Source organism: Phoca vitulina, unplaced genomic scaffold, assembly GCF_004348235.1.
Source record: "Phoca vitulina isolate PV1807 unplaced genomic scaffold, GSC_HSeal_1.0 scaffold10, whole genome shotgun sequence".
Taxonomy (NCBI): Eukaryota; Metazoa; Chordata; class Mammalia; order Carnivora; family Phocidae; genus Phoca; species Phoca vitulina.
Window position 1 is genome coordinate 45,502,477 of NW_022589713.1, and position 25,472 is coordinate 45,527,948.

Here is a 25,472-nt window from a genome sequence, read left to right on the forward strand (position 1 = left end):
TGGCACTCATTCATTCATTCACCAGGCCCTTAGAGGCACCTCTGCTGGGCCAGACTGTGCTGTGGGAGCTCAGGGCACAGCGGAAGGGAGAGGCAGATGTGGAAGTAAATCACTTCCATCCTGTGATGAAGTGGGTATGGGAATGCAAGTGTGCTGGGAACGCAGAGAATGGAAAGGAGGCCAGCCAGGCAGGGAGGACTGGGGTGGGCAGCGAGACAGGTTTTTTAGAGGAGGATCCTCTGAGTTGGATCTCGTAGGAAAAAAGTAGTGACCACAACAACCACAATGATGAGAGCAACTGGCATTCATTAAATACTTCCTGTGTGCCTTGCATGTGCAAGTATTAATAATCTATGCCTCAGAACAGCTCTGTGCAATAGGTACGATTATTAACCCCATTTTACAGATGGGAAAACTGAGGCGGAAACACATCAGTTAACTTGCCCAAGTACACATGGCAATAAGTGGCCAGGACCCAGTCCCACCCAGGCAATCTAACCATGTCCCTATCCCACATAGAAACAGAAGATCTTGCAGAGAGGGAAGTAGGGAGGCCAAAGGCGGAAGCAGACTGGGCACAGGGCTGGGTTCTCTGGCCCAGGGCATTTCCTCATGGCCCATCTCGGCAAGGCTGAATGGAAATGTCCTTACAAGCCACCAAGGAGTCTCTTTGCTGATGGCTCGTCCTCATCTCCCCATCATCACCTGTTGATTTAGGATCCATTACCTTGGGAGGAAAAATGTTCTATGAAGTCATTTGTAGGACCATGTACCCAGCGGGTGCTGATTACATGTTCACTGAATCATTCGATTAATAAAATGAGTCTATGAATTGAGGTGTTAATTAGTTTTAACTCATTCTCCTCAAGGAAGAAATGAATTCACTCCTGCTGCCCTCACCTCCAGCTGTGGGGAGTGAGCCCTGGCTTCATGGGCACCCACACGCTCTCCCTGAGCCTCTTGCTGAAGGACTGAGGAGCAGTGGAAGGCAGGGCCATGGGGCAAGGGCACAGGGGAGCTGAGTCTCCAGGGCGGGAGAGAGGAGCACGGAGCAGAGGAAGCGGTAGAGATTTTCTAGGAAGCCTGGGAACCACTTCCACAGAGCGCCTTGCATAAATTTACATGGCAAAGAATATTCTTTGCATGCTGTGTTCCAGAGGCTGGGATTCCAAGGCGACCAAAATGCTAGAGGTGACTCAGGACGCTGGAGCACGCCTGCCTTGGGATCCGGGAGGGGAATGGGCAGGAAAGCTCTGCAAGGAGGGGTTAGGCTGGAGTCCCGCCCCTCTTCACCCCTCAGGTGACCGACTTTCCGGTTTGTCTGGGACCAAAGGGTATCACCTCTCAGGATGTAGGAATCTTAGTGCTGAAACCAGAGAAGTCTGGAGTGTCACTCCCCAACCCTGGACGGTACCCACAGCTGCACTCTGGTCGTGTTGCACATCATGGCATTGTAACCATCCATGGATTGAGCACCAGCTGTGTGCCCCATACGTTCAGGAAAATCTGAAGGCCAACTGAACAGACAAAAAGGAGACAAGTCCCGAGGGCTCCGGTTTCTGGTGTGGACAGTCACTATTCTCCCTCACGGCGTCTCCACCCTGTTGTGAATACCCGTATGTACAGGCCAGAGACTCAGAGGAGAAGGGACCCGGCCCTCCCCTAAGAAGAGGTTTTCGGACTGTTTGGTGAAATCGGACTCACCCCAGGGACTATCAGGCAGCAGCCGTGGCCAGGAAGCAGGCAAGGGCTGGATGTCCAGAGTGGGGAGGTCAGTGTGGGTGGGCAATCGTAGAAGGTGTCCTGGAGAAGGTGGGGTGGTGAGGAGAGCCTGAGGTGGCCCTGCCATCGCACAGGGCAGGGGATGTGCTTCGGAAATAGCTGGGCCAGGGAGTGGTAGAGCTGCAGGATGGAGGGAAAGAAAGAGGAGGCCAGTGGCCATGAGGTCAGCATGGCCCCAGCTGGGCGACGAGGCCTGCCCCTGGGCAGTGGCACTGGGAGTGGAGGCTGGGATGTTGGATGGGGGTGGGGGCGTGTAGCCAGTGTCAGAGGAAGGGATCAGGAGGAAACAGTTTGAAAAGGAGGCTTCACAGTTTGCTTCGCTGGACTCTCGGGAGCCAGCAGAACTTTGGGAGAGATGCCCCCAGTAACCAGAAACTGATAGACTTGGGACAGGATGGGTTTGGGGGCCCCTTGAGCTTGAGTGAAGCTGACAGAACAGGGGCAACTGGGCTGGGCAGGGTGGTCAGCTGGAAGAAGCCGTTCCAGCCCAGGGAGCAGCTACAGGGCTGATGCAGACAGAGAAGCTGGCCTGGACGAGGGAGAGAGTCATGGGGGTGCTGCTTCTAGAGGAATGGTCTTGGAATCAAATCAGGCCCGGGCTCCCCCATATGTTGGATCTGTACAAGACTGAGATCTCCTGTTCTTCCCCAGCTAGAGGTGGGGCCTTCCCCGGAGACCTGGGGGCCTGATTTCCTAGGCCTGCGGGGGATGGCTGGGCCTGAGCCTGGAGCGTCCTCGGGCCACTCCCAACCCCTCCTTACCCTGGCATCACCGGAAACCTTGCAGCCAGCGCTCAGCCAGTCTCGGCCACAGGCAGGGCGTGGGCCCTGAGCTGCTAAAGGAAGAGCAAGGCCAAAGCCAGGTGCAGGCAGGGGGAGAACAAGGGAGAAAACGGATCCATCCTGCCCGCCTACCCTGCACCGCCTGCGGGCCCAGAGACAAAGGACACTCTTGACTGGTTTACTTTGGAACCTGAGGCTGCAGCGGGGAACTTCATCTGGTTTCAGAAACCACAGAGTTCCAAGGATTCGGGTGCTCTGCTGGAGGCCACTGGGGATAAGACCCTTCCTCAGACCTAGGCCCCCATCGTCACTGCTTCTTTATTAATGTGTGAAATAACAAGATCTGACAGCGGGTCTAATAAGCATTGTAATTGTGAAGTATCAGTGAGCATTCATGATATGAGATACTTGGGGCGCCAGGTCACGGAACAGGGAAATATCAGCAGGTTCTATTGGTCACAGGCACTGTTAATGCTATCATTTTGCTGTCTGCATTCATAATTGAGGGAAGAGCTCAATTGCAGTTAGAAGTTGGTAAGAATGAGGAGCAGTTCCTCCTGCCCCGAATTCTTTCCCGTCCGTCCAAGAGGCTGTTAGGAACCCCTGAACTCCACAGACGAGCAAAGCTATCTCTGCCTTTGGCAGTCGGGAGAGTGGTTGCCCCTGACCAGGGAGGGTAGTTGGCGACTGGAGGGGAATCCAAGCATGAGGGACGGGGGACAATTTTTTTCTTGACCTGGGTGCTGTTACCAGCTGTGTTTAGTTTGCGGAAATTCATCCACCTGTACACTTAGAATATGTGTGCCAATCTGCATGAATCATTGATTTCAATACACATTTTTAAACAAGTGTATTAGACGTATATGTAGGTGTGAGCGTGTGTGTGCATGCACATTCTCTCACACATACACACACATGCACGCACACGCACACACACCCCCCCCCAGTATATACCGGTGAGCCCCTGCATGTCCATGGGCATACACGTGTCTCCCTTGCAGGACACAGATGGATACAGTGAGACAGAGAACACTATTTTTAGGAAATAATTCCAAACCAAAGAGGAGGCTTCCTGATTTACTTGACTAGTGATTGCTGATGGTGGAGAGGGTTGTCCTACAAAGGGCTATTGTCATCCTGGCTGGCTTTTTTTCTTTTCTCTTTTTTCAGTAAAGACTAATGACTTTACTGTTTTTGTAAAAATAATACAAGATCATCCTAAGTAATTCAAGCACTAAAGAAAAGTACAAAAAAGAACGTGTAACATGACCCACATTTTTACCAGCAAAGGAAAAAAATCACCGTTCACCTTTGGTGACGAGTGTCACAGACACCTTTCATGTTCGCTCAAAGATGGAAGCTAGACAGGGACATGCTTTTAGAAGATGGGAACCTACTCCCTCACCTGCTGTTTTTAACAAAGATGTTCCTTTACTTTGACTTGAATGAAATAGAGCAACAAGACCCCGAAGGACGGAGTGGTTCTTAAAGGGCTAGGTCCTAGGACCTCTCCTCTGACTTCCCTTCATACCTGCCTTGCTGCACTTCCCTGGAGACCAGAGGTGCCCTTTTGAGGCCTGGCTGTGTTATGCTTGCTCACTGTTTACCTGTCACCTGGCCAGGTGCCCACCTCCCAGCAATCCTGGGCCCGGGCCTGGGACCTTCGAGGGCTGTGTGCAAGGGTCAGTGCGGCGGATCGCTGGGGTCGTTGGTGACATGTTTCACAGGAGTGAGATCAAGGCAAAGTCTGCCTTGGGTTGACGGAAAGGGATTCTGTCCTGGCGGAGATCTCCAACAGGTGTCCACCCTGCCCTCTTGAGCTGATGCCCGGCCATTCCTGGGTTTGATGCGGTAATTAGCCACACTGCCTCCCCCTTCCCGGGGGTGTTGCAGTCAGGAGCTGTGCCTACCACATCCTGTTTTGTTGGGACAGTCAGGAGCACATTCTTTGGTCTCCATGTCATAGGCAGAGCATGTTCACACCAGGTCCTGGATCATTTGAGGCCACTGGGGCCCACATTCTCCCGGTTGGGCGTCACGTACGTGTGCTGGCTGGTAGGACACCCTCGTGGATGGTGGTCACTGTTTTCTGGTTCTGCTCTCACTTGGGATCAGCCCTCATTTGTTCGGATTTGGGAAGAGGGGAGTGCGTGGAGAGGTGAAGAGCCCGAGATGCTCCATCTGAGTTTCCCATTTTTGGAAGAATGTTCACCCTGGGGGTTTGCGGGGGACCCTCTCAGCAGGGCATTACTGCACTTGTGTGTATACCCGGGTGCCAGCATCTGGATGACAACTCCAAAGTTGTGACCCTGCTGTTTCCAAAACCCCGTGGCATTTGCCTGGGCATCATTCGGCAGACACAGATGCCCCTTTAGTTACCAGACGTTGGCACCTCCATGCCCCAGGGTAAGTCTGGGCACCCTCCCCCTGTAGGCACATGGTGCTGAGGGGAGACAGACAGAGTAACTCTGTCTTTGGCCCCACCGCCCAGGCTGCATCTGCCCAGAAGAAAAGAAACCCCATGTTTGGGCATTGGCCCAGAAGGCCTCTGGTCACCTTCCACAAGGCTCCAGGGTTTCGTATAGAAGGGACAAGCTTGAGAGGAGGGATGGCACTGGGTACCTTCTAATGCCCTTCCCTCACCTACATATTCTTCATCATTCCTTCCATCATTCATTTGTTCGGGACCAGCCTTGCCAGGGCCCTGGGATGGAAAGATGACAGGTCTCAGCCCTGCCCCAGGGAGTGTCCCTCCTAGTCCAGAGAGTGTCAGCACCTTTGTGGGAAGTGCGTCGGCTTGGTTCAGGAACCCACAGGTGCAAGTGTTCCCTTTTGTGTTGAGTGTGTGTGTGTGACACAGCCACTCTTGCCTACTTGTCATGAAATGTGCTCACTGGGATGGGAAAGGGACCCTCCTGCGGGTCCCCACGCAGAGCCCACAGCCCGGAGGACCCTGGGTTTGCCCAGGCCAGCGCCGGCCAGGTGTGCCTCTGGAGAGGTTGGGAACTGTGGCCGGGACCGTCTCTGCAAACCTCGCCCTTCCCTCCCCCCACACAACCCGTGTTCTCTGGCTTCCCCACAGGCCACGCGAGGACTGCCTGTGCCCCACAAGCAGGATGAGAATATGGCAGACTTCCTGTTACCTCGGGGCACCAGCAGCTTCCGCAGGTTCACCCGGGAGTCCCTGGCGGCCATCGAGAAGCGCATGGCGGAGAAGCAAGCCCGAGGCTCGACCGCCTCGCAGGAGAGCCGGGAAGGGCTGCCTGAGGAGGAGGCTCCCCGGCCCCAGCTGGACCTGCAGGCCTCCAAAAAGCTGCCAGATCTCTATGGCAACCCGCCCCGAGAGCTCATCGGGGAGCCCCTGGAGGACCTGGACCCCTTCTATAGCACCCAAAAGGTGACTGCCGCCCACCTCCCTGCCCACACCTTCCTGCAGCTCCTCTCTCAGCACGGCACATAGGGAGAGGGCCTCGCCTCCATATGGGGCTGCGTTCGGGGCGGGCTCCCTGGGCTTTGGGGGAGTGAGTCATTGGGGATCTATATTCCGATCATTTTCATTTTATTCCAGAATAAAAGCCAGAATCACGCAGCCTGATCTGGTTTTGTGTTAGAAGAGAAGGAGCGAGCAGCCACAGTTGAAACGTTGCCTCCTTGTGGAGTGCCTACTCTGAGGGTCATCTGTGGTTAGACTTTCTGCAAGGTGTATGATCTGGAGTTGGGCCCTAAGTCCTGTCCTGAGTTTGGGCTCCAGAGCACAGCATGTGGTCCCGTCTCCTACTAGGGACAGTGCGTTGCCCGCACACCCCGGCCCGGAGGACTCACTGGGCCTTGGCTGTGCCTGGGTAGCTCAGGCGGGGGCCCGCAGCAGCAGCTCCTGGGCCTTGCAGGCTGGCAATGGGACTGTGAAGGCCAGTGGGAAATCTGAGAGCGGGGAGTGGGGGGGGTGTTTGTTCTGCCATTGTCCTCCTGAGTATAGGGAGACGAAATAGCTTTTGTGCACTAGGCAGGGTGACTCAGGCTCTCTCCCAGCAGGGATTTCCACCCAGGAGGTGGGTTCTCCCATCTGGGTGCCCTGCCCCGGCCCCACAGAGGCCTGGTCCCCGGCCGGTTGCCCACACTTCCAGGCCTCGCTGCTGGAGGAAGGCGGGTTTGCATTTGGCGGAGGCCTTTCCCCAGAAGGCCAGGTACTGAGGAAGAAGGTGCCTGCTCACATTCCTGCAGTCAGCGCCGGGGCTGGGGAAGCACTGGAGGGCAGACAGGGCCGGTGCTCACAGGGCAAGTGTGAGCATGCGGCCGGCAGTGTGAATCCTGTGCGTCTGCATCACTAGGCACCTGAGTGTGTGTGTGACCGTGCTCGTGCTGTGGTGCAGTGTCTCCATGTGTGATGGGAGCGGGTGTGGGTGTGAGTGGGTAGAGGGAAAGCCCACCCAGTCTACATGCACAGGTGGGAGAAGAGACCTTGAACCTGCTTGTGCTTCCCCCTGGTTCAAATGACGAAGGTGGGGGTGGGGTCAGAGTCAGGCTGGAAGCTGGGATTAGTCAGGGCAGGTGGGTCTAGGTCATTGTTGGTCACAGCTGGAAGTAAGAGTCAGGGTCAGGGTTAAGGCCAAAGCTGGTGGCCAGTCCAGCTTTCAGGTGCAAATCAGAGTGGCAACTACGTTAGAGTCGGCTGGGACAGGCAGAAGGCATGGCAGGAGGACCCAGTTGAGGATGGAGTCAAGGCTGGGCTGGGTCAGGGACACTGGAAGCAGTCGGGGACACTGGAAGCAGTCGGGGACACTGGTTTCTATCCCTGTGATCAGGAATACTTGAACCATGGCCCAGGTATGACTCTGGCCTCTAACCTTCTGTCTCTCTTTGCTGACCCCTGGCCACACTGCCCCAAGTCCCAAGGGGTGACCCAGGCACCACAGCAGAACTTTTGGTCCTGATATACCCGGTCAGCTTATCTCCCCAGCTCAGATTAAATAGAACTTTGTCTCACCAGCTCAACCTTTGGAGAAGCACAGCCCCAGAGCAGTGCCACCTCAGCTGTGCCAGCCTTAGCCTGGGCAGCTGGGGATGGACTGCTGTCCTCCAGGGCCGCATCTGCACGGGGCTCAGCCTCTAGCACCCCCTATCGACTCCCATGCCCCGTTGTGCTGTGTGGACAGCGTCTTCTGGAAGCTTGGGGAGAGGGTCCATCATGGGCTGCTCAAGATCCTCCTGGGGGAGACACCAAGTCATCTCCTCTGGGGTGGGGTAGGGCTGACACCTGCCCTGGACCCCGAGACAGGGCCTCAGGGAAAGCTTCTCTCTCCGTGGGCTGGGGTCTGCCTTTTCCCATCCCTACTTCTCAGCTGTTAGTCTTCTCCACTGACCCAGCTCCCTCATTAGCCCATCACTCCCAGCAGGCAGGGAGGGATCAGAAGGGAGAAGGGGAAGGAGAGGGCATCAGCCAGGTCCTGGCCTCTGCTGTGAAAACAGCTTGCCTAGGATCAAGAGAGGCCCCTTCTTGTTAGGACTGTCATTTTGAAACTGAACTGAGTCCCACCCAACCTGACATTCCCCTAAACTTGACCTTATCCCACCACAGCCACGGGCAACACCGTGAGGGGGCCACTGACCTGCCCTCTTCTTCCCCTCCCCCTCTCTCTGTCCCTCTCTTCCTCCCACCCCACCCCTTAGCCAGGGCTCTAGGGCTCTGAGCCAACAACTGCCCCCCAAAATCCTCTCTCCCCAGGGGCCTAGGGGCCACCGCCCCAACCTAAAGCAGCTCTCTGTTCACAGACCTTCATCGTGCTGAATAAAGGCAAGACCATCTTCCGGTTCAGTGCCACCAATGCCTTGTATGTCCTCAGTCCCTTCCACCCTGTCCGGAGAGCAGCTGTGAAGATTTTGGTTCATTCATATCCTTTGCAGTGAGTCCCTGCTGTGTGTCTGTCTAGGTCCCACGTGGGGGTGGGCAGGGTGTTTGGGGCGGAGAGTGGTGCCGGTCCCTGAGGACCCCAGCAGCATGGTCATCACCTAGTGGCTAGTTGGAAATGTAGGGCTCTTGGACCCCACCCCAGACCTGTAAACCAAGCATCTGCATTTCAACAATATCCCAGGGGATTCTTGGGCACATGAAAGTGTGGGAAACCCTGCTTCTTCAGTAGAGAAACGTCCTAGAAGCCAAGCTACTGAGGATCCCAGAAGACAAAGAGGTCTGCCAGTGTCCCCTGGCTCTGCTTCGGCTCCAAAGTCCCCTCCCACTGCCTCCACATCCACGTGCAGGGACCTCAAGCTGGGCACCGGGGCTCAGCCAAGGAGAAACCACTTCCCAGTAAAGAGACCTCTGGTTTATTCACACGTGGGCATCCTTCGAGGGAGGCAACACTTGCTTTTTGATTAGGTGTTGACAAAATGTTTGCAGTTTCAGAGTTATCTCAAAGAACTCTGGTTAGCGTTAAATTATATAAACGGCAGCCTAAAAAAGCCGTCGGCTGCGGAGGAACGCCCTGGGAGTGCTGCAGTGTAACAGGGGACAGGACTGGCCTTTGGGCCCTAAGGGGACCTCATTCAGGCCGTGGGACGGGGGATGGGGGACAGGGCTCCAGCACCCAATCACGGCTGTTCTGCGGACTTCAGCAAAGGGGCCCCACAGATGGCGAGGCGGGGAGGCGGGTGTCCGGATGCAGTCGGGGGCATCTGTGTCTTACGGTGCCGGCCTGGGCAGCCTTCCTTCGGCTGGCAGCTGGCTGGGCTGTTAATCGAATCAGTGCCACTGGGCTCTGCGGAGTGATTAGCCGTGGGCGTGGCAGGCTGGCCCCATAGAGCTCCCCACGGTCCCCCCTCCATTCCCCACTCTGGATGGACCTTTTCGGAGGCCAAGGCAAAGACCCATTAACCTCTGAGCAGGGCAGGAGGCTTCGGGGAAAACAGCTGCCCCGTGAGGAACTAAGTCACCGAGACAGATGCTGACAGCTCAGGGGCTTTCCCTGTCCGGGCGGGGATGAGGGATGCCCCTTCCTGGCTCCATTTCACCTGTGCCCCAGTGCCCGATCCTCACCCCAGGGGTTAATCGGAGGAGCTCAGTGCCAAATCTGTTCTCTGCATGCAGACACTCCCTCCCCTCCTCCAGCTCGCTCCTGCCTTTCTCCTAGGGTTCGCTAGATGTGTGCATCCAGGGAAAGTGCCACGTGCAGCCACGGCTGTGGCAGCCGTGGGGTGGGCTCTGGGGTGGGCAGACACCGAGGGGAGGGGCTCCATTCAGGGAGCAGCCTGCCGTTCATAGCTACGTCCTACTTTGCGGGGCTAGAGTCATTCTAGATTGAATTTTGAGCCATTCTGCAACTGTTTCTAAAACCCCCGTAGATGTCGGGCACTTTGCCGGGCACCCTGGGTGTATGGTGCTGAACAGGAGCCTGTGCCTGCCCCCTTGGGAATTGTGCAGTCCCCTAAGACTGATAAGACAGGTACAGGAATAGTTGTCATTCCTGCCAGCGTGTGGGCACAGCCTGGTGAGGACAGAGCAGAGGGAGGAGGAAAGGCCGGCCTCCTCGCCAGCTCTGAGCTGGTCTCCGCCTCACTCCAAGGGCGTGGCCTCCCTGAAAGCATGCTCGGGCTCCCACCTGGGGCTTCTCCTCCAGGTATCTAACCAACCCAGCACTGTTTGGCAGCCAGGGCAGCCCCCAGGGATGCAGCGGCAGCCCCAGGATTCCTGCAGGGCCCTGGGCTGGGCCCGGGGTGGGGGTGCCCCGATGAGGCCAGGGAGGTGGTTGGGGGCACTGGCATCCGAAGCCTAGCCAGAGGGTCCGTTGAGCAGTGGCTGAGGCCACGTGGTGCTGCTGGCGTCCCCCCGCGCCCCCCACCCTTTACTATCTTGCCCATTTATTGGGGACGACCAAGCCTGAGGCTTCAGAGCCGGCCTGTGTTCCCCAGGGCAGCTGCCCCAGGGAGGTGGCTTGCCATGGTTGAGGCCCTGCAATGGGCTCCCAGGGGCTGCCTCCATCCTCGGCTGCCTGGGATTGGGAGCCCTCCGCTGGTCCTCAACAGCGCCCCTTAGTGGGCTTGGGGGGCAGTGGGGGAGAGGAAGGGTCTAGATCCGCCGGGGTTTGGGAGCAGCCCCTCTGCGCCCTTGAGCCTTGCCATTCAGAATGTGGCGCACAGATCTGTAGCAGCAGCAGAGTGAGGATCTTGTAAGAATTGCCAAATCTCGGGCCCCACCCCAGAACCTGCATTTTCACGAGGGCCCCTCCATCCGAGCACACACCGCCCTGGGCAGTTGTTTTCAGGTGTCGGTCTGTGAGGGTCACCTCAGGCTCACCTGGGCAACTTATTTAAAATGAAGATTCCTGGCCCTTTCCGGACCAGAAGCTCCAGGGTGAAGCCTAGGAATCCACAAGCTCTCTGTGTGTATCTCTTTTTTTCTTAATTGAAATATAATTCACATACCATACAGTTTATCATTTTGAGACAGACAACTGAGTGGATTTCAGTATATTCCTATGGTGGTGCAACCATCACCACTATCTAATTCCGGAACATGTCATCACCCCAAAAAGGAGCCCCATGCCCCTTAGCAGTCACTATGAATTTTGAATGCATACCGATTTCGTGTTTTGAATAGTGAACTTTCACTCTGCTTACATTCTTTTGTATTGTGGTGAAAAAAAAAAAAACACAGAACATAAAGTTTACTATCTTGCCCATTTTTAAGTGTACAGTTGAGTGGTGTTTACTATGTGCATACTGTCCTGCGGCAAAGCTCTAGCACTTTTGCAAAACTGAAACTCTGTACCCGTGGTTGGCTTACATTTTCATATCCATTCAGACACGTACTGAGCCACCCATGTGCGCCCTTCTGTGCTCGGCCCTTTGGAAAGGGCCAGGGGGCAAAGACAAACTGAGGAAGGGGCAGGAGGGCGGCCCCTGCTCTCAAGGAAGAAGACCCACTCACTAGCAATGATGCAGGCATTCACAGCGACCTGCTGGCGAGGGCGCCGTAATTCAGCTCAGCTTTGCTCTGTGCGCCACACTTGTACCGCATCCCTGGGAAGTGGCCTAAAAAGTAAATATGGGTATGTAGAATTATTTTTTCCAATGTATTTTTGTTATAATCCTGCAGAATGTGTTCCTGCCAGGATTAAATAAAAGAAACCAACTGAATTCCCAATTCTACTGCAGTCACATTCAGAGAGGCCTCACGTTCACGCCGAGAAGCTTTCTGCCTTCCTGGGTGCACAGGATCTGTTCACAAAATCCTCCCACGTTTCTCTAGCAGATTCAAATGGGCAATCAAACCACATGTTTGTGTGTGTTTGTGTGCGTGTGTGTGTGTGCATGTTCATTGAATGGCACAAATATATGAAAATGCCCCCCACAGCATCCCTTCTGTTTGCGAGGTTTTTTGTTGTGTGTTTTTTTTTTTTTTTTTTTTTGACTCCTCGGGATCCGAAGACAGGCAGGCCGAGTTTCAGGCATTCCCCACCAGCCATGCAGGCAGTCCTTGCCGGCATTTTAATCATGAGGCTGGGAGTGGGTGTTTGGGGACAATAACACACCAGGATTGAAGATGTTCAGCTGAGCTCAGACCTAGAGAGCTGGCCTTTGCCTCTGCCCACACATGGGGCCAGCTCCATCATTGGCCTAAAACTGCCAGGCAGTGCAAACAGGTGTGTCCTGTGCTGGCCCGGAGTGCCCTTGACTCATCTCTCCGGTATTGGCTGCCTGCTGGGCTCCATGGGGGACCTGGGGATGCTTTGAGCAGAGTCACATGGGCTAGAGACACCTCTAAGCAGGAAGAGACCACACACATATAGGAGTGACAGAGAATACTGGAAGGGCCGTCCTCAGGGTGCGGAGAGCCAGGCAGGGTTTCGAGCAGTCAAGTGGCCCAGGGTCTAGAGCTGGCTGCACCTCACCCTAACCAGTTGCCGTGTCTCAAAAAGCCAAAACCCAGACAGGCAGCTCCTGTCTTTCCCCACCGTGGGACCCAGGCCCTGGCTAGCAGCACTTAGAAGGGCTGTCTTCTCTGGCTCTTCCCTAAGTTTTGATGCCAGAGTTCAACTCACCTCAACTCCAGCCGAGTCTTTTGGTCCGAGGTAGCCTATCTACACTGCTGTTCACTGCTCAGGGGCCTTTTCTTCGCTCTAGTGAGAGCAGTGAGAGGGGTCTCCCCAGTCAGCCCACCTTGCTTCACCGTGACCAGCTGCGCTGACAGATTGCTAAAGGAACCCTGCCCAGCCTTAGGTGCCTGTCTAAATGCCTCCTCCAGGAAGCCTTCCTGCCCAGCCAGAGGCAGGTCTGGTGTCTCATAATGTCCCATCTTGGAGTTGTTCAGATGCCTCCCTGTCTCCCACCCAGGGCCTGGCACACATGCTCCTTAGGTTTGTTCTAAAAAATGACAAACCATTTCATTCCCCGGCCCCCCCGCCCCCAGGGTGGCAGTCTGCACATACTTTACAAAGCCCTTCACTCATTGGTTTACTGCCCTGTGAGTGGCAGAGGCCAAGTATGGGGTAGCATTTCCCCTGAAGCAGTGTGACTCACCCCAGGCCTTCGGTCTAGAGGCAGTGGGTCGCCCCTTGGTGTCATCATGCAGAGACAGTGCAGCGGCAGGGCTCAGAGTGGGGGGCCTGCACTGGGCCAGCCGGGGCTCAGAGCTGGGCTGTGCCGTTGACCAGCTTTGTACCGACAGTCTGTGGCCGCTGCAACAAATCACCACAAACGTAGTGGTTTAAAACAACAAAAATGTATCGCCATACAGTTCTGGAGGTCAGAAGTCCAAGAAGGTCTCACTGAGCTAAAATCGGGGTCTCGGCGGGGCTGCGTTCCTCTCTGGAGGCACTAAGGGAGACTCTGTGCCTAGTCTTTCCCAGTTTCTAGAGGCCGTGTGGACTCCTTGGCTTGTGGCACCCCCATGTGCAAAGTCAGCGACCGCTGGTGGAATTTTCCCCACAGGCAAGGTTCTGATACCAACCCTCCTGCTTCCCTCTTCCGCTTAGAAGGACCCTGTGCTGACACTGGGCCCACCCGGACAATCCAAGGTGATCTCCCATCTCAAGACCCTTAATTTAATCCCATCCACAAATCCCTTTTGTGCTTGTCAGGGATTAGGATGTGGTTGTCTGGGGGGTGGGGAGGGAGGGCTGTTACTGCACCTGCTCTAGTAACTTCAAGCCTGACCTTGTGCCTCAGTCTCCTTGTGTACAAAATGGAGACAAAGTCTCCCCCCCCCACCCCGCCTTGGGTTGTTGGGAGAATTGAATTAGTTAATGGTTACAGAGAGCAGAGCCTGGCACCTAGGAAGGGCTCAATAAATATTTGCTCTTAGGGTCATTACTTTCATATTTCAGAAATCACCTGGGATCCCCAGTAGTGGATCTGGTGGGGGGGGGGCATTGAATAAAGCTGGTTGAGGGGCAAGTTAGCTGTCTGCCCAGTAAGGACAGCCTTGGCACAGAGCCTGGGTGCGTGTGTAAGGGAGAAGGGAGTAGGCTCGGCCATGGAGACCTGCCCACAGGCAGAAGGATGGGCAGCTCTCCAGCTGAGGGACAGCCCCCCTCCCCGCTGCACCCTGTGCCTGGAGAGGTGGGGCAGCTCTCCAGCTGAAGGACACCTCCCCCCCCACTGCCCCCCCTCCTCCTCCCCACCACACCCCATGCCTTGAGAGGTGTCCTCCCACCAGGAAGGAATCAGGACTTCCTGGAGCCATGGAGTCTGAGCTGAACAGCTCTGCTTTAACTGAGGGAGGTTCCCAAAGCCTGATCCTCTTTCATCTCAGGTGAGAAAATGGAGAATTCATTATAAACTGGGGGTGGGGCTTGGCAGGCTATTTCCTAATCCCATCGATTCCCTAGAAGGAGGACTAGAAGTGTGGAGGGCACGCACCTAGATTCTTTGAGAGGCCTCACTCCCCTCCCCTCCCTTCCCAGATGGGGCAGCACCCACACCCTCCCAGAAGTCAGCACCCCGGCTAGGCTGACGGCACTGGTCTCCCCCTCAGACCCGAGGCCAGAAAACGGTGGAGCTCTGCTAGGGAGGAAAGAGGCAGGCCCCTAGGGCTCAATTACTTCAGCTCCCTGGCAGCCGGAGGGAATCTCAGGCCGGCAGCTGCTGTGCACAGGGCTGGGGCCGGGGCCATGTCGTGAGCCTGGGGGCAGCCGCAGGGGGCAGGAAGCCCAGCCTCTCTTCTTGGGCTGGGGAGGGAATTTGTGAGAGCAGCAGAGTGTCCCTGTTCTGGCTCAGGCCCCTGGGGGGTGCCCTAGTCCCTACACGGCCCAGGGTCTGCCCCTTGCTCTTCTGTAGGTCTTGCAGAGGTGACAGAGGCCGTGGAGGTTAGGCAGAGCTTCGTCCAGCTTGAAGCAGCAGAGAAGTAGCCAGAGTCAGGCATGAGCCAAGGCCTGGGGCAGTTCAGTTCAAGGCCAGGGGCCCAAGAGGATGCCCAAGACACAGTCCCAACATCTGAAGCGCTCCCCTTCTGGTGGGGAACAGATGGGCATTACTGCTTAGGGAGCAAGGGCACACTTAGAGATGCCCCATGCCCTGGGGATGCAGTCCCCTAGGAGTCAGAGCAGGCCGCTCAGAGGGGGTGCTCCTTCTCAGAAGGGGTGCTCTTGCTCAGAGGGAGCACTCACTCTGAGGGGGTGCTCCCGCTCAGAGGAAGTGCTCTTGCTCAGAGGAGTACTCCTGCTCAAGGCGGGGGGGGGAGGGGGGGGGGCTCCTGCTCAGAGGAGGTGCACCTGCTGAGGAGTTTCTTGAAGGAGGGGGAGGAGGAGAGCATGAGGTGGAGCACATGCGAAGGGCAGGAAGCAGTTCGAGGAGCCATGCCTGCATCCTCAGTGTCCGTGTGTCCTGACAAGGTATATAAGTTTGGACAGCAGAACACTCCTTCAGAGAAGTCCTAGGCCAAAGGTGAAAAGCCTCGGGGAAGCAGGGGAGAGAACTGGGAGCCCCGCCGCCAGGGCTTTTCTCTCTCCCCCAGGAGGTGGCCCCTGAAGAGCAGTTTCTAAATCCCACCTCCCTCTCCCGGGGCTAAGGACTGCACGCCCATGCGGCTGTGGGTAAAAACCTCTGTGGTCTGGGGGTCTTCCTCCCTGCCCCCCAGGACGGACCCTATGTGGAACTCTGCTAATGGTTCGATGTCAGCTGTCTGGTCCCCGAAGGGGCTGCTGAGCAGGGCAGGTGTCCGGCTGCAAGTGCCGGGGAGGGGAGAGGTTGGCAGGGCCTGGGCACAGCCCCAGGGTGTCCCCTTGGAGCCCCCGCCTCATTGATCTGGCAGCACTGGCATGGCATGACACCCGCAAGGGCAGGACCCTCGGGCCGTAGTGGCCTGGCCGGCACATGGCTTTCCTTGACCTCCGCGCCACGCTGTTCAGTATGCTCATCATGTGCACCATCCTGACCAACTGCGTGTTCATGGCCCAGCACGACCCTCCACCCTGGACCAAGTATGTCGAGTGAGTATCTTCAGGGCCTCTGTAGCCGGCCCCTCCCTCCCTTCCTTTCCATTACATACCGTGGCCTCTGAAGTCACCCCAGAAGTCCCCGGTGGGACTCACCCACCTGGAAGGTCCGTGGCCCCGCCCCTTCCCTCTCTGGCCGCTCCTGGTCCTGCCAGCTTCTTGACTTGAGCGGTGGCCTCAGGGGCGGAAGCTCTCCAGGTTGGCCAAGTGGGAGATTCCTTCCTGACCCACCCTAAACAGCACTGAGCACATTGAGGAAGGCTCCGAAATAAAATCCTGATAATCTATCGAGCACTTATTTTGTGCCAGGCGCTGCCATGGAACAGTAAGCCTCATCTCCTTTGACCGTCCGGGCAGCCCAGTAGGGTGGGGACAGCCACTATCCCCCTTAGACAGGAAGCTGGAAACTGGGGGCGCACCTTGTCCAGTAGGGTGTGGCCAGGGGGTGTGGCAGCCGGGCAAGGCCCAGGGCTGTCCCCACTTCACGGCTATCTCTGCTACCTCCTGGGACCATTTGCTCAGTTTCAGAAAACTGCTTCTGGCCCATCCTTCTCAAATGAAAGTACCTTACCCACGAGTTTTAAACAGACCCGATAGGCCCTTGGGGCATTTGATGCCTGTTTTCAGGGAACTGATGGAATGTCAGGGACAGCCTCTCTTACCAAAGTGGCTCGCCTTGTGGCTCTCTGTGTTCGCCCAGGACCACAGCATCATCAGTGCTGCGGGGATGACTGTGGGCCACGGTCCCTGCATCTAGGCATCCGGATTCTTCGGGCCACCCCTCCCAGCCTCAGGCGTTAGAACCTCAGCCCCTTTTCCGAGCGCAAGGTAGACAGCTGTACCCAGCTACCTATAGGTAGTTGAGAATGGACCATGCTCCTGTCACTAGCTGCTGAGGACCCACCAGCAAGGGTGAGGGAGTGACCCGATCTGAGTGTCTTTACAGGCCGCCATATGCCCGTGTGCATGGCCCCCGAGGCTGGGGTGAGGAGAGAAGTCGAGGGTCTTCTTACGCCAAGACAAGCAAGAGGGAAAATGGAAAGTTCAGAAGGGCACATGGCAGGCACTCAGCAATGCTGAGCAAACACGTGCAGAGATGCAGTAAAGAGTCCAGTGTTTAGCCCAAGGCTCTAGCTCTGCCATGGGGCATGGCCGAGGGTCCGGCCTGAGGGCTCCTTAAGAGCGGAGCTGTATAGGGCTCATGCATGCATGTGAGGAACCCGGCCAACCTGGCCTGCGGGCTGCAGCCTCCCTGAGAAACCTTGCGGGTCTCTCCCCCCAGGTACACCTTCACTGCCATTTACACCTTTGAGTCTCTGGTCAAGATTCTGGCTCGAGGCTTCTGCCTGCATGCGTTCACCTTCCTCCGGGACCCATGGAACTGGCTGGACTTCAGTGTGATTGTCATGGCGTAAGTACCTTGCTCTCTGTGCCGTACCGTGCTATGCCAGGCCGTCGTCAGGGCCGTGTGCATCATCCCTGGCCCTGGGCCCCCCGCTGCAGTCTGCAAGTGGCTGTAGAGCAGCCCACCTTACTGCTATGGCAAGAGGAAGACAGGATGGAGGCCCCCAGCTCCTCCTGGTGGGCCACGGAGGTCAGGCCGGCGGGTTCAGCTCTGGCCCTGTGGCAGCCCTGTGTTCCAGGGACATCATTACGATTCTGGCTTAGCGTCCTCTGCCCTTTCCACCGCGGGAAACTAGTGTTACAGCCCAAAACTCCTGGACCACTGTAAATAATGACCTGGATTCCAAGGTGATTAAGAATGAATCACCGGGAAAGAGAAGGAGCCTGGAGACGTGACTGGGCATCCCCAGGAGCCCATGCCAGGCACACCAGCGCATCCGCTCTCTCCACTCAAGGACTCCACATTTGGCACATTCTAAGGCACCTGGTCACTGACATGATCCAGTGAGGTATCCTGGATGGGGAGGTATCCTGGATGGGGATTCCTTGTCCCCATTTTACAGATGACAAAACAGATGCCAAGGACACCCAAGGAGCCTGCCAGAGAGTAAATGTGAATATCTCTGGCCTGCCACCATGCAGGCTGGGACCCCGCTTCCTTGTCTAGAAAGAGATCCTCGCTGAGGTTGGGTTGAGGCATTCCCCTTGGGATGTGTCAGCAACGGGATGCTGTGTTCTGGTGGCGACAACTGATCATGGTGGGCCTCGTGTGCAGGAGTTGTGGCCCGGGCTCAGCCAGCAAACCCAGGCTGGGCCCCACACCTTGTCAGGGAGCAGAGCTGGTGAGGGCAGTACTTCTGCCCTTGCAGAACCTCCTCTCCCTGACTTGTGAAAGGACAGTGTTGGCCTCGGTGGTATCAAAGGTTCAGTTCAGCGCCTGCTTTCTAGGATTCTTGGATTCACTGAATCCGCTTGTTCGTGTGTGACGAGGTCTGCTTCACCCCGGACATGAGCAGCCCTAGCTGTGCGCTCAGCCATGCTGTGGGGAAGAGAGGGGAGAACGGGCAGCCGGACCCTGCTGATAGGCTGCTTTCCAGCTAGGTGGAGAGTCTGGTGGTTAGAAAATGCATCGGGACCTCTGTTTCTGGGTGCGCTGCTTGTGAGCTGACTCCAGCCCATAGTTTTACAGGTGGGGTAACTGAGGCTCTGAGAGACGCTGCCACTTGCCCAAAGCCAGTGTAGACTTAGGCCTGGGCAGAGCTGAGTGAGCAAGGGAGAGTATAGCAGGAGAGAAGGCAGAGTGGTGGGGGACAGCCCCATGGCCTTGCATGCGGTGGTGAGAGCCCAGGGTGATGGGAGCCATTGGCGGTTGAGAAGCAGGGAGTAACGTGACCTGAGCTATATATTATAAGTTTGCCCGGCAGCTGGGGGGCTATTTTAGTAGCCAGGAGAGAGATGGTGGTGGGGACCAGGGTTTAAGTAGAGAAGCTGAGGGACATGGTCAGATTCTGAATGTACTTTGAGGGTAGGGCTGACAGGAGACCCCCAGGTGGGCTTGGCTTGAGTAGCTGGGTGAACAGGGTTACCATTCATTGAAATGGAGGATGAGGGAGGAGCTGGCTGAGGGAGGGAGGCGATCAAGAATCCAGATTGAACTGCATTAAGTTTGAAAGCATCCAGGGTGAGATATGGAACAGGCAACTGGATATTCCTGTCTGGAGTTCAGGAAAGAGGTCCAAGGTAGAGATATATATTTAGAAGCCATCAAGGTGCAGATGAGACTTGCAGCCAGGAGACCGGATGAATGAATCATCTAGAGTGAGTGTGGCCAGAGAAGGGATGGCGCCTGGGGACGGTACCACAGGATGCTCCAACATCTCGAGGTCAGGAAAGAAGGGGTGAGCCAAGGAGCCTGGAGGGCACTGCCATGGGGGGTGGAGGAAAACCTGGATGGAGGACTGTCCTGAAAGCCAGCTGAGGAGCGTGACTCCACTTGAAAGATGCCCTGAGGAGGCTGAAGAAATCCAAGGCACAGTCCATGGCAGTCCGAGACGTGACACCGATGACCTTGACATGGCTAATGACCGTGACACCACTGATTGCCTTGACCAGACATGGGGGGCCAGACACCTGATTAGACAGGGCTCAAGAGACTGGGGCAAGTATAGACATGCACTTTGCGGGGTTAGCTGTAAACGAGACTGAAAATAGGATGCTGGGAGTGGGGAAGATGGGCAGAGCAGCACTATTCAAGAAGGGAGATGTCTTTGTAAAGGGACACGATCCAGGCGGGAGGGCAGCCTGATGATGGAGGGGGGTGAGTTGCAGGAGCAAAGCCCTTGAGCTGTCGGGAGGGCTAGGAAGCTAGGGCCCACGTGGAGCATTGGCCTTCAGAGCAGGGAAGGCAGAATTTCTGGGTTGGGAGAGTTGGTGATGAAAGAAGAGAATTTCTCTTCTGATTGCTCCTATTTTCTCCACGGTAAGAAGCACGATCATCAGCTGAGAACACGGAGTAGGGAGGCTCCTACTCTTGAGGAGGGAAGGAGACCTCTCCATGCAGAGCCAGGACGTTGCACTGACTTCGGAAGGGAGCAGGATTATTATGCCAGGTCCAGGCTCCAGGGTCCCTACAGGAGGGGAGCAGTGCTCCTTGGGCCCCTGGGGGCCTGGTGTCACAGGAAGGGGGCTTTGGCAGGACAGGACACAGCATCTGCCTGCGTCTGTCCTACCTTCCCATCCTGGAGCCCAAACAGGACTGTGTCACAGCAGTGATGCTCCCAGACCCTGGGTCCCTTGCCTAACGGGAGGTCTCTGGGAGATGCTCTGAATGACCTCAGGCCCTTAGTGAGTCCTGCTGTCTTATCCCAGGAGAGAATCCCTGTCTTGATCCCATGGGATCCCACGGGGAACTGCTTCTTCCGCTTGGAATCACAGAGCAGGTGTGCCTTCCTCACCAAGACCTGCCTGCCTGCCTTCGTTCCGTACCAGAACCAGGGGTGACAAAGCAGAACAGAGCCTCAGAAGCCAGCAGACTATTTCCAAGTTCCTGAGCATCTCAGGGAAACGGCACTCGCTTCCCCTGGGGCCACATGGACCCACTGGAATGTCAGGTTTCTGCTGTGGACTGGATTGGCCTGGCAGCTTTGATTGGCAGTGGCCCTGCCTTATGAAAACGATGCTGCCCTGGTAATGCGGTGAAATGCATCCTGCTATAGTCAAAATGGCTCCGTAACGGGGGGCGGAGGGGGTGCTCCTAGAATAATCGAAGGAGCTTTGGGTGGCAGAAATGGTCGATTCGCTGAAACTCCCCATCCTCCATTTTACAGATGGGGAACTGAGGCTCCAAGAGAGCCTACCTCTTGCCCAAATTTGTGGAATGAATCAGCAGCCGTGCTGAAACTAAAACAGGTCCCCTTACTCGAGAGGCGCGCCAGGTCTACGGTTTCCACCTGATCCCCCACCCACTCAATGTAGGGGTTGTGGGAGGGTCCGGGTTGCCAGGAGGCCTGCCAGGCAACCCTCCAGCCAGAGTTCTTCCCGGGGGCCCCTGCTGGCTGGGCATTACCTGCCCGTTAGCACAGCCGCCCACCTCCGGGGGTTGTTATGGAAACCGAACCTGGAGGGGAAGGGAGGGAGGGCAGAGAGGAGAGGGTGGGCTGTACCTCTGCCCAACAGCCCAGGAGGCGCCGTCTGCCTTGAATAGCAGGGCTGCACAGGAAGATGGGGGTGGAGCAGGAGGAGGTCTGCCCTTCCTCTGGGGTCCTCAGCTTCCAAAAGGGCTTCCCGCCGCCCTGGGGCTGGTGTGATGGATGGGGTGCTCCCTCACCAACCTCTGCTCTTTCGGTGTCAGATCCGGGGCCCACCAGCCCAGCTGTCTGCCCCTGCCCAGCAGCTTGGCCAGAGCAGAAGGAGTAGAATGGCTTGGAGGAACATTTTGCCAGCCTGACAGGGGCAAAGCTCTACCCCCAACCCAGCCACTGCCGACGCTGGCCCTTTGCGTTACAGGGTCTCTGACCACACATCCCGGGGCCCCAAGAGAGGCCTCATTGGGGATCTAGGGCCCGCACGTGGGAAGCAACCAGGCCAAAGGCTCTGAAGCAGGTAAAAGGGCAGCGGTCCCCATGTCACAGCCATGCTCACGGACATGCAGAGCCCTCACCCAGCCCTGCATCTCACCTTCAAGACTTCCTTCTCCTCAGCATTGCCCTCCCACACATGTCCTGACTTCACACACGACCACCAGCCCCGCTCCTGTTCTCAGCCATTCGGCTGGCCTTGCAAGCCTGCTGGGAGCACACACCTTGGGATCTTGGCTCCTCTGTGCTCAGCACCAGCTGCTGAGGAGGCGGACCATGAATGGAGGGCAAGCCTGAGGGTGTGGGAAGATGAGTTCTACACGGGGACAGGCAGAGACAGGCAGAATCCAAGCTTCAGACAGGCAGGGCTTCCCTGAAGATGTGAGGGGACAGACGGGGTCTGTGGGGGACAAGAGAAGCAAGGACAGTTGGTTCCCTCTGATCTGCACAGTGCTCTACTCACTCCCTGTGACCAGAAGAGACAATCTTGGAACCAGTGTCCCGAGAAAGAGAAACTGTTGTCCCAGGCCACACTTATTTGTCCGGCAGCGGGAAATGGGGCCCAGAGCCACCAGCAGGCTGATAAAGCCTGAAAGAAGAATGTGGGACAGAGGTTTGAGGATCTGAGTCATCACAGAGGATGGAATAGCCATTAAAAGTGAAGAGGGAGCTTGGACCAAATTAATAGGTGTATTTGGGCCAGAATAAGGGAGGTGACTTCTACTCCCCATCAGAAGTTTACAAGCTGAAGCGAGTCCAGGGGAAGAACGGAAACCACACCACAAAAAGGATCTGGTGTAGCCAGAAGAAAAGCTCTGAGAACGTGTCTGCTGACTTCTCATCTCTGAAGGGATGCGGTGAGTAAGGAGGGAGCAAGCATGATCCCCAGGGCCCCGTGAAGACGGAAGGGCCCCATGAGAGGACATGAGGAATCTGGTGTCAGCCCAGTGTCAGTTAGAGCTGGACAAGGCAGGACTCGGCTGACTCCAGGACACTGAGTCCCTTGACATAGCCTACCCACAGCTTGAAAGCAGATTCAGAAGCTCTGAGCGGAGTGGAAGGGCCTGGAGTTCCAGACTGACCAGCAGAGTGAGTCCAGCTGCATGATCATCCTACCCTTGGCACTTAATCCGGCTTCAGTGGTCTGCCGTCCTGGGTCCAATGTCACTCAGACACCAGGTACGACACACTTGGTTAAAAATCAGACATCCTGAGTCCACCGACCTTTGTTAAACATCAGACGCCTTCGCTTAAACGTCAGATACCGTGGATGTGAAATCTTTGGTTAAATATCACAAGTCACTCGCCACTGTCCCAATGGTCCTGGTCACACACTGTCCACGCAGCTCTTAGACATCCTGGTCACCTGGCCCATCCACGCACATCCTCACACTCTGCTTGGGCAGTCCCCTGCCCCCCAGAGATAGACTCCTTCCTCCTGTGCCTGTGAAGACCACGGATGGATGACTGAGTTTTAGGTTGGAACGTCTCAGCCATTCAGCCCTGCTGAGTGTCACTCGGGCCCAAGCAGACCTAGAGGGCGGCTCACTCCTGAGGTTCCTCCTCCTGTGAAGACCCAGGGCCATCCTTGGGGGTCTCCGGAGGTCTTGGGATGACACTGAGGGGGAGTCGGCCCCCGGAGACCTAGCTGCGCCTCCATGAGGGTCTCAACCAGGGCTTGAGGGTCCACAGATCGGGGCAGCCAGGAACGAGCTGATCACAGACGACAGAAGATGCAGAGCAAAGCTGGGACCAGAATCCCCCTTGGCTCCTCTGTCACCCGGCTATCAGGAGCACCTCGCTGAGAGAGCCACCTCCCGTGTGGGGGCTTCCTATGTGGACATCCTTAAGTCATCTCGCCGAGGGTCTGGTGTCAGGAGGGTGGAGAGGAGGAAGAGAACCCGAGGGAGCCCTGGGCCATCCGCAGCCCTCCCTGTGGGAGCGGGAGAAGGGAGTGGGTGGGTCGGGGAGGGCAGGCTGAGGTGCTGCTTTGTAATTCCCAATAACTGTGGTTTGATTCTGCAGGTATGTATCAGAAAATATAAAACTAGGCAATTTGTCGGCTCTTCGAACTTTCAGAGTCCTGAGAGCTCTAAAAACTATTTCAGTTATCCCAGGTAAGATGCCCAGATTTGCCTCTCAGATCTCAGCTACAAGTGACTCTCTCTCTGTCTCCCCTCCCCCCCAATCGTGTGTCTCCTACTGGCGTGTTGTCACTGTCTCGTGTGTGACTTTCCCTTGTTACAGATACACAACTGAATTTGTGGACCTGGGCAATGTCTCAGCTTTACGTACCTTCCGAGTCCTCCGGGCCCTGAAAACTATATCAGTCATTTCAGGTGAAAAATCAGGTTAAACGCCAAGGCTGGAGGGACACACTCAGGCCTTCCCAGCCAGCTGGGCCCAAGGCGACCCTTGGGAAGGCCCCTCCGAATGTGCCTGTCACCAGAATACCTTTCCCAGAGCTCGGCTGTGGGGGCTGTCGGCGGCGGACACGGCTGTCCCCTCAGAGCCTCATGAGGGGCTTCGGGCTGCCCCCCCATCAAAGCCCACCCTCACAGACGCCGGGGGGCACACAGCTCCCATGGCAGGTCCTGGATTGAACCCAAATTCTTCCCAAGATGGTGAGGCCCTTCCCAAACCGAACTCAGCGCTTTGAATAGCTAAAAGCTTGAATGTGAATTGCTTCAGCCAGAAGCATCATCCTCCGATAAGGAAACCAAAGAACTGAGTTTGAGGGAAACCACACGCACACGCACACACGCCCAGAATAAAAAAGGGAAACTCGGGGCTGAGTGCCCAGTCCCTGCCTTGCGCCCCCTCTGGTCGCACAGCTGCCTCCGCAGCCTCCTTTTGTGAAACAGAGTGTACTCTGCGGACAGGTGTCATCGGGCCTTGGCGTCTACCAGCCCTCGCTGCATGGTGCGGTAGAGGTGTAGTGGACCGTGCATGGTAGCCTCAGGAAGCAGTTCTCCTTGACAGATGTTGGCAATTGCACCCGGGGAAGTCTAAGCTCGGACGGCCTCTCTAGAAAGCCGGCCTACCCCCATCCATCCAGGAAAGCTCTCAAAAGGCTTATGATGATGTCACAGCCCACAGGGCACTGCCCAGAGGTTCCTCCCAGAGCCTTTTCTGAATGCAGCCACACTCAGAACTGGAGAAGGCACTTCTTTTAAGAAGGCAGCAGGAGATAGGCTGTATGCCACGGATCTGGGGAAGTGTCAGAGCTGAGGGAGGAGTTCAGTGAAGCAGATGGTTACATCCGCTCCTGATTTGGAAAGCCGTAGGTCCTGGGCCCTTGATTGCCATGATCTCCCCAGGAAGGCAAGGGCCCTGCTCTGAGCTCCTTGGAGGAGTTCAGACTCTCCCTTGGTGGGCTTAATTGTCTTATAAGAGGAACCCCATCCACTTATGCCGTGTTCAAACTGAGCCCAGAATGTTCCTCCTGGCCTCTGAACCCCGTAGGATGTGCTCCCCGCAAGTGGCCCAGACCCCTGCTAAGAGCCAGTCTGCCCCCAGTGTACCGAGTCACCGCCGTGGAGACAGGTGTTGTCACTGGCCTGGGTGCACGCATACATGCTTAGAAGCCTCAGGGTCTGTCTTCTAGGGTCCCGGGGACAACCTCACCTCCTCCATCCACAGGATTAGAGAAGCACACTGACCACAGCAGCTGGGAAAAGGCATGTTCCAGTCTGTTTTATAAAAAAGGCTGGCAAAGGAAAATATTTCTCAGTCCTGGAGTAAGGGAGGAAGCCTTCGAGCCTCAACCCAGGCCCACTGGATCTCTTCAAAGCTGCCAGCACCCCCAGTGAGGAAGCAGACAAAAGACCCTGAAAGTGGTCATTAGAACAATGCTGTGGTCAGCATTATGGAAGTCTCCCCGGAGGAGGTGTCCCCTGAGCTGAGGCTTAAAGAGCCTTGGCCCTCTCCAGACCTCGGTCTCCTCTCCCACAAAATGGGAATGAAGTCCAAATGGTTGGTTTCCAAGGGCTCTTCATCCA

General features: G+C 56.4%; 1 protein-coding gene across 1 annotated transcript in view; it reads left to right on the forward strand.

Annotated features, from left to right (window-relative positions):
- Positions 1 to 25,472, forward strand: part of SCN5A (sodium voltage-gated channel alpha subunit 5) — a 95,045-nt gene that overhangs the window by 10,119 nt on the left and 59,454 nt on the right. The window contains exons 2-6 of the mRNA XM_032408974.1: positions 5,647 to 5,961; positions 8,334 to 8,452; positions 15,896 to 15,985; positions 17,274 to 17,402; positions 23,719 to 23,810. Coding sequence (XP_032264865.1) covers positions 5,689 to 5,961; positions 8,334 to 8,452; positions 15,896 to 15,985; positions 17,274 to 17,402; positions 23,719 to 23,810 — 703 coding nt within the window. The 5' untranslated portion in view covers positions 5,647 to 5,688. The remainder of the gene's footprint in view (positions 1 to 5,646; positions 5,962 to 8,333; positions 8,453 to 15,895; positions 15,986 to 17,273; positions 17,403 to 23,718; positions 23,811 to 25,472) is intronic.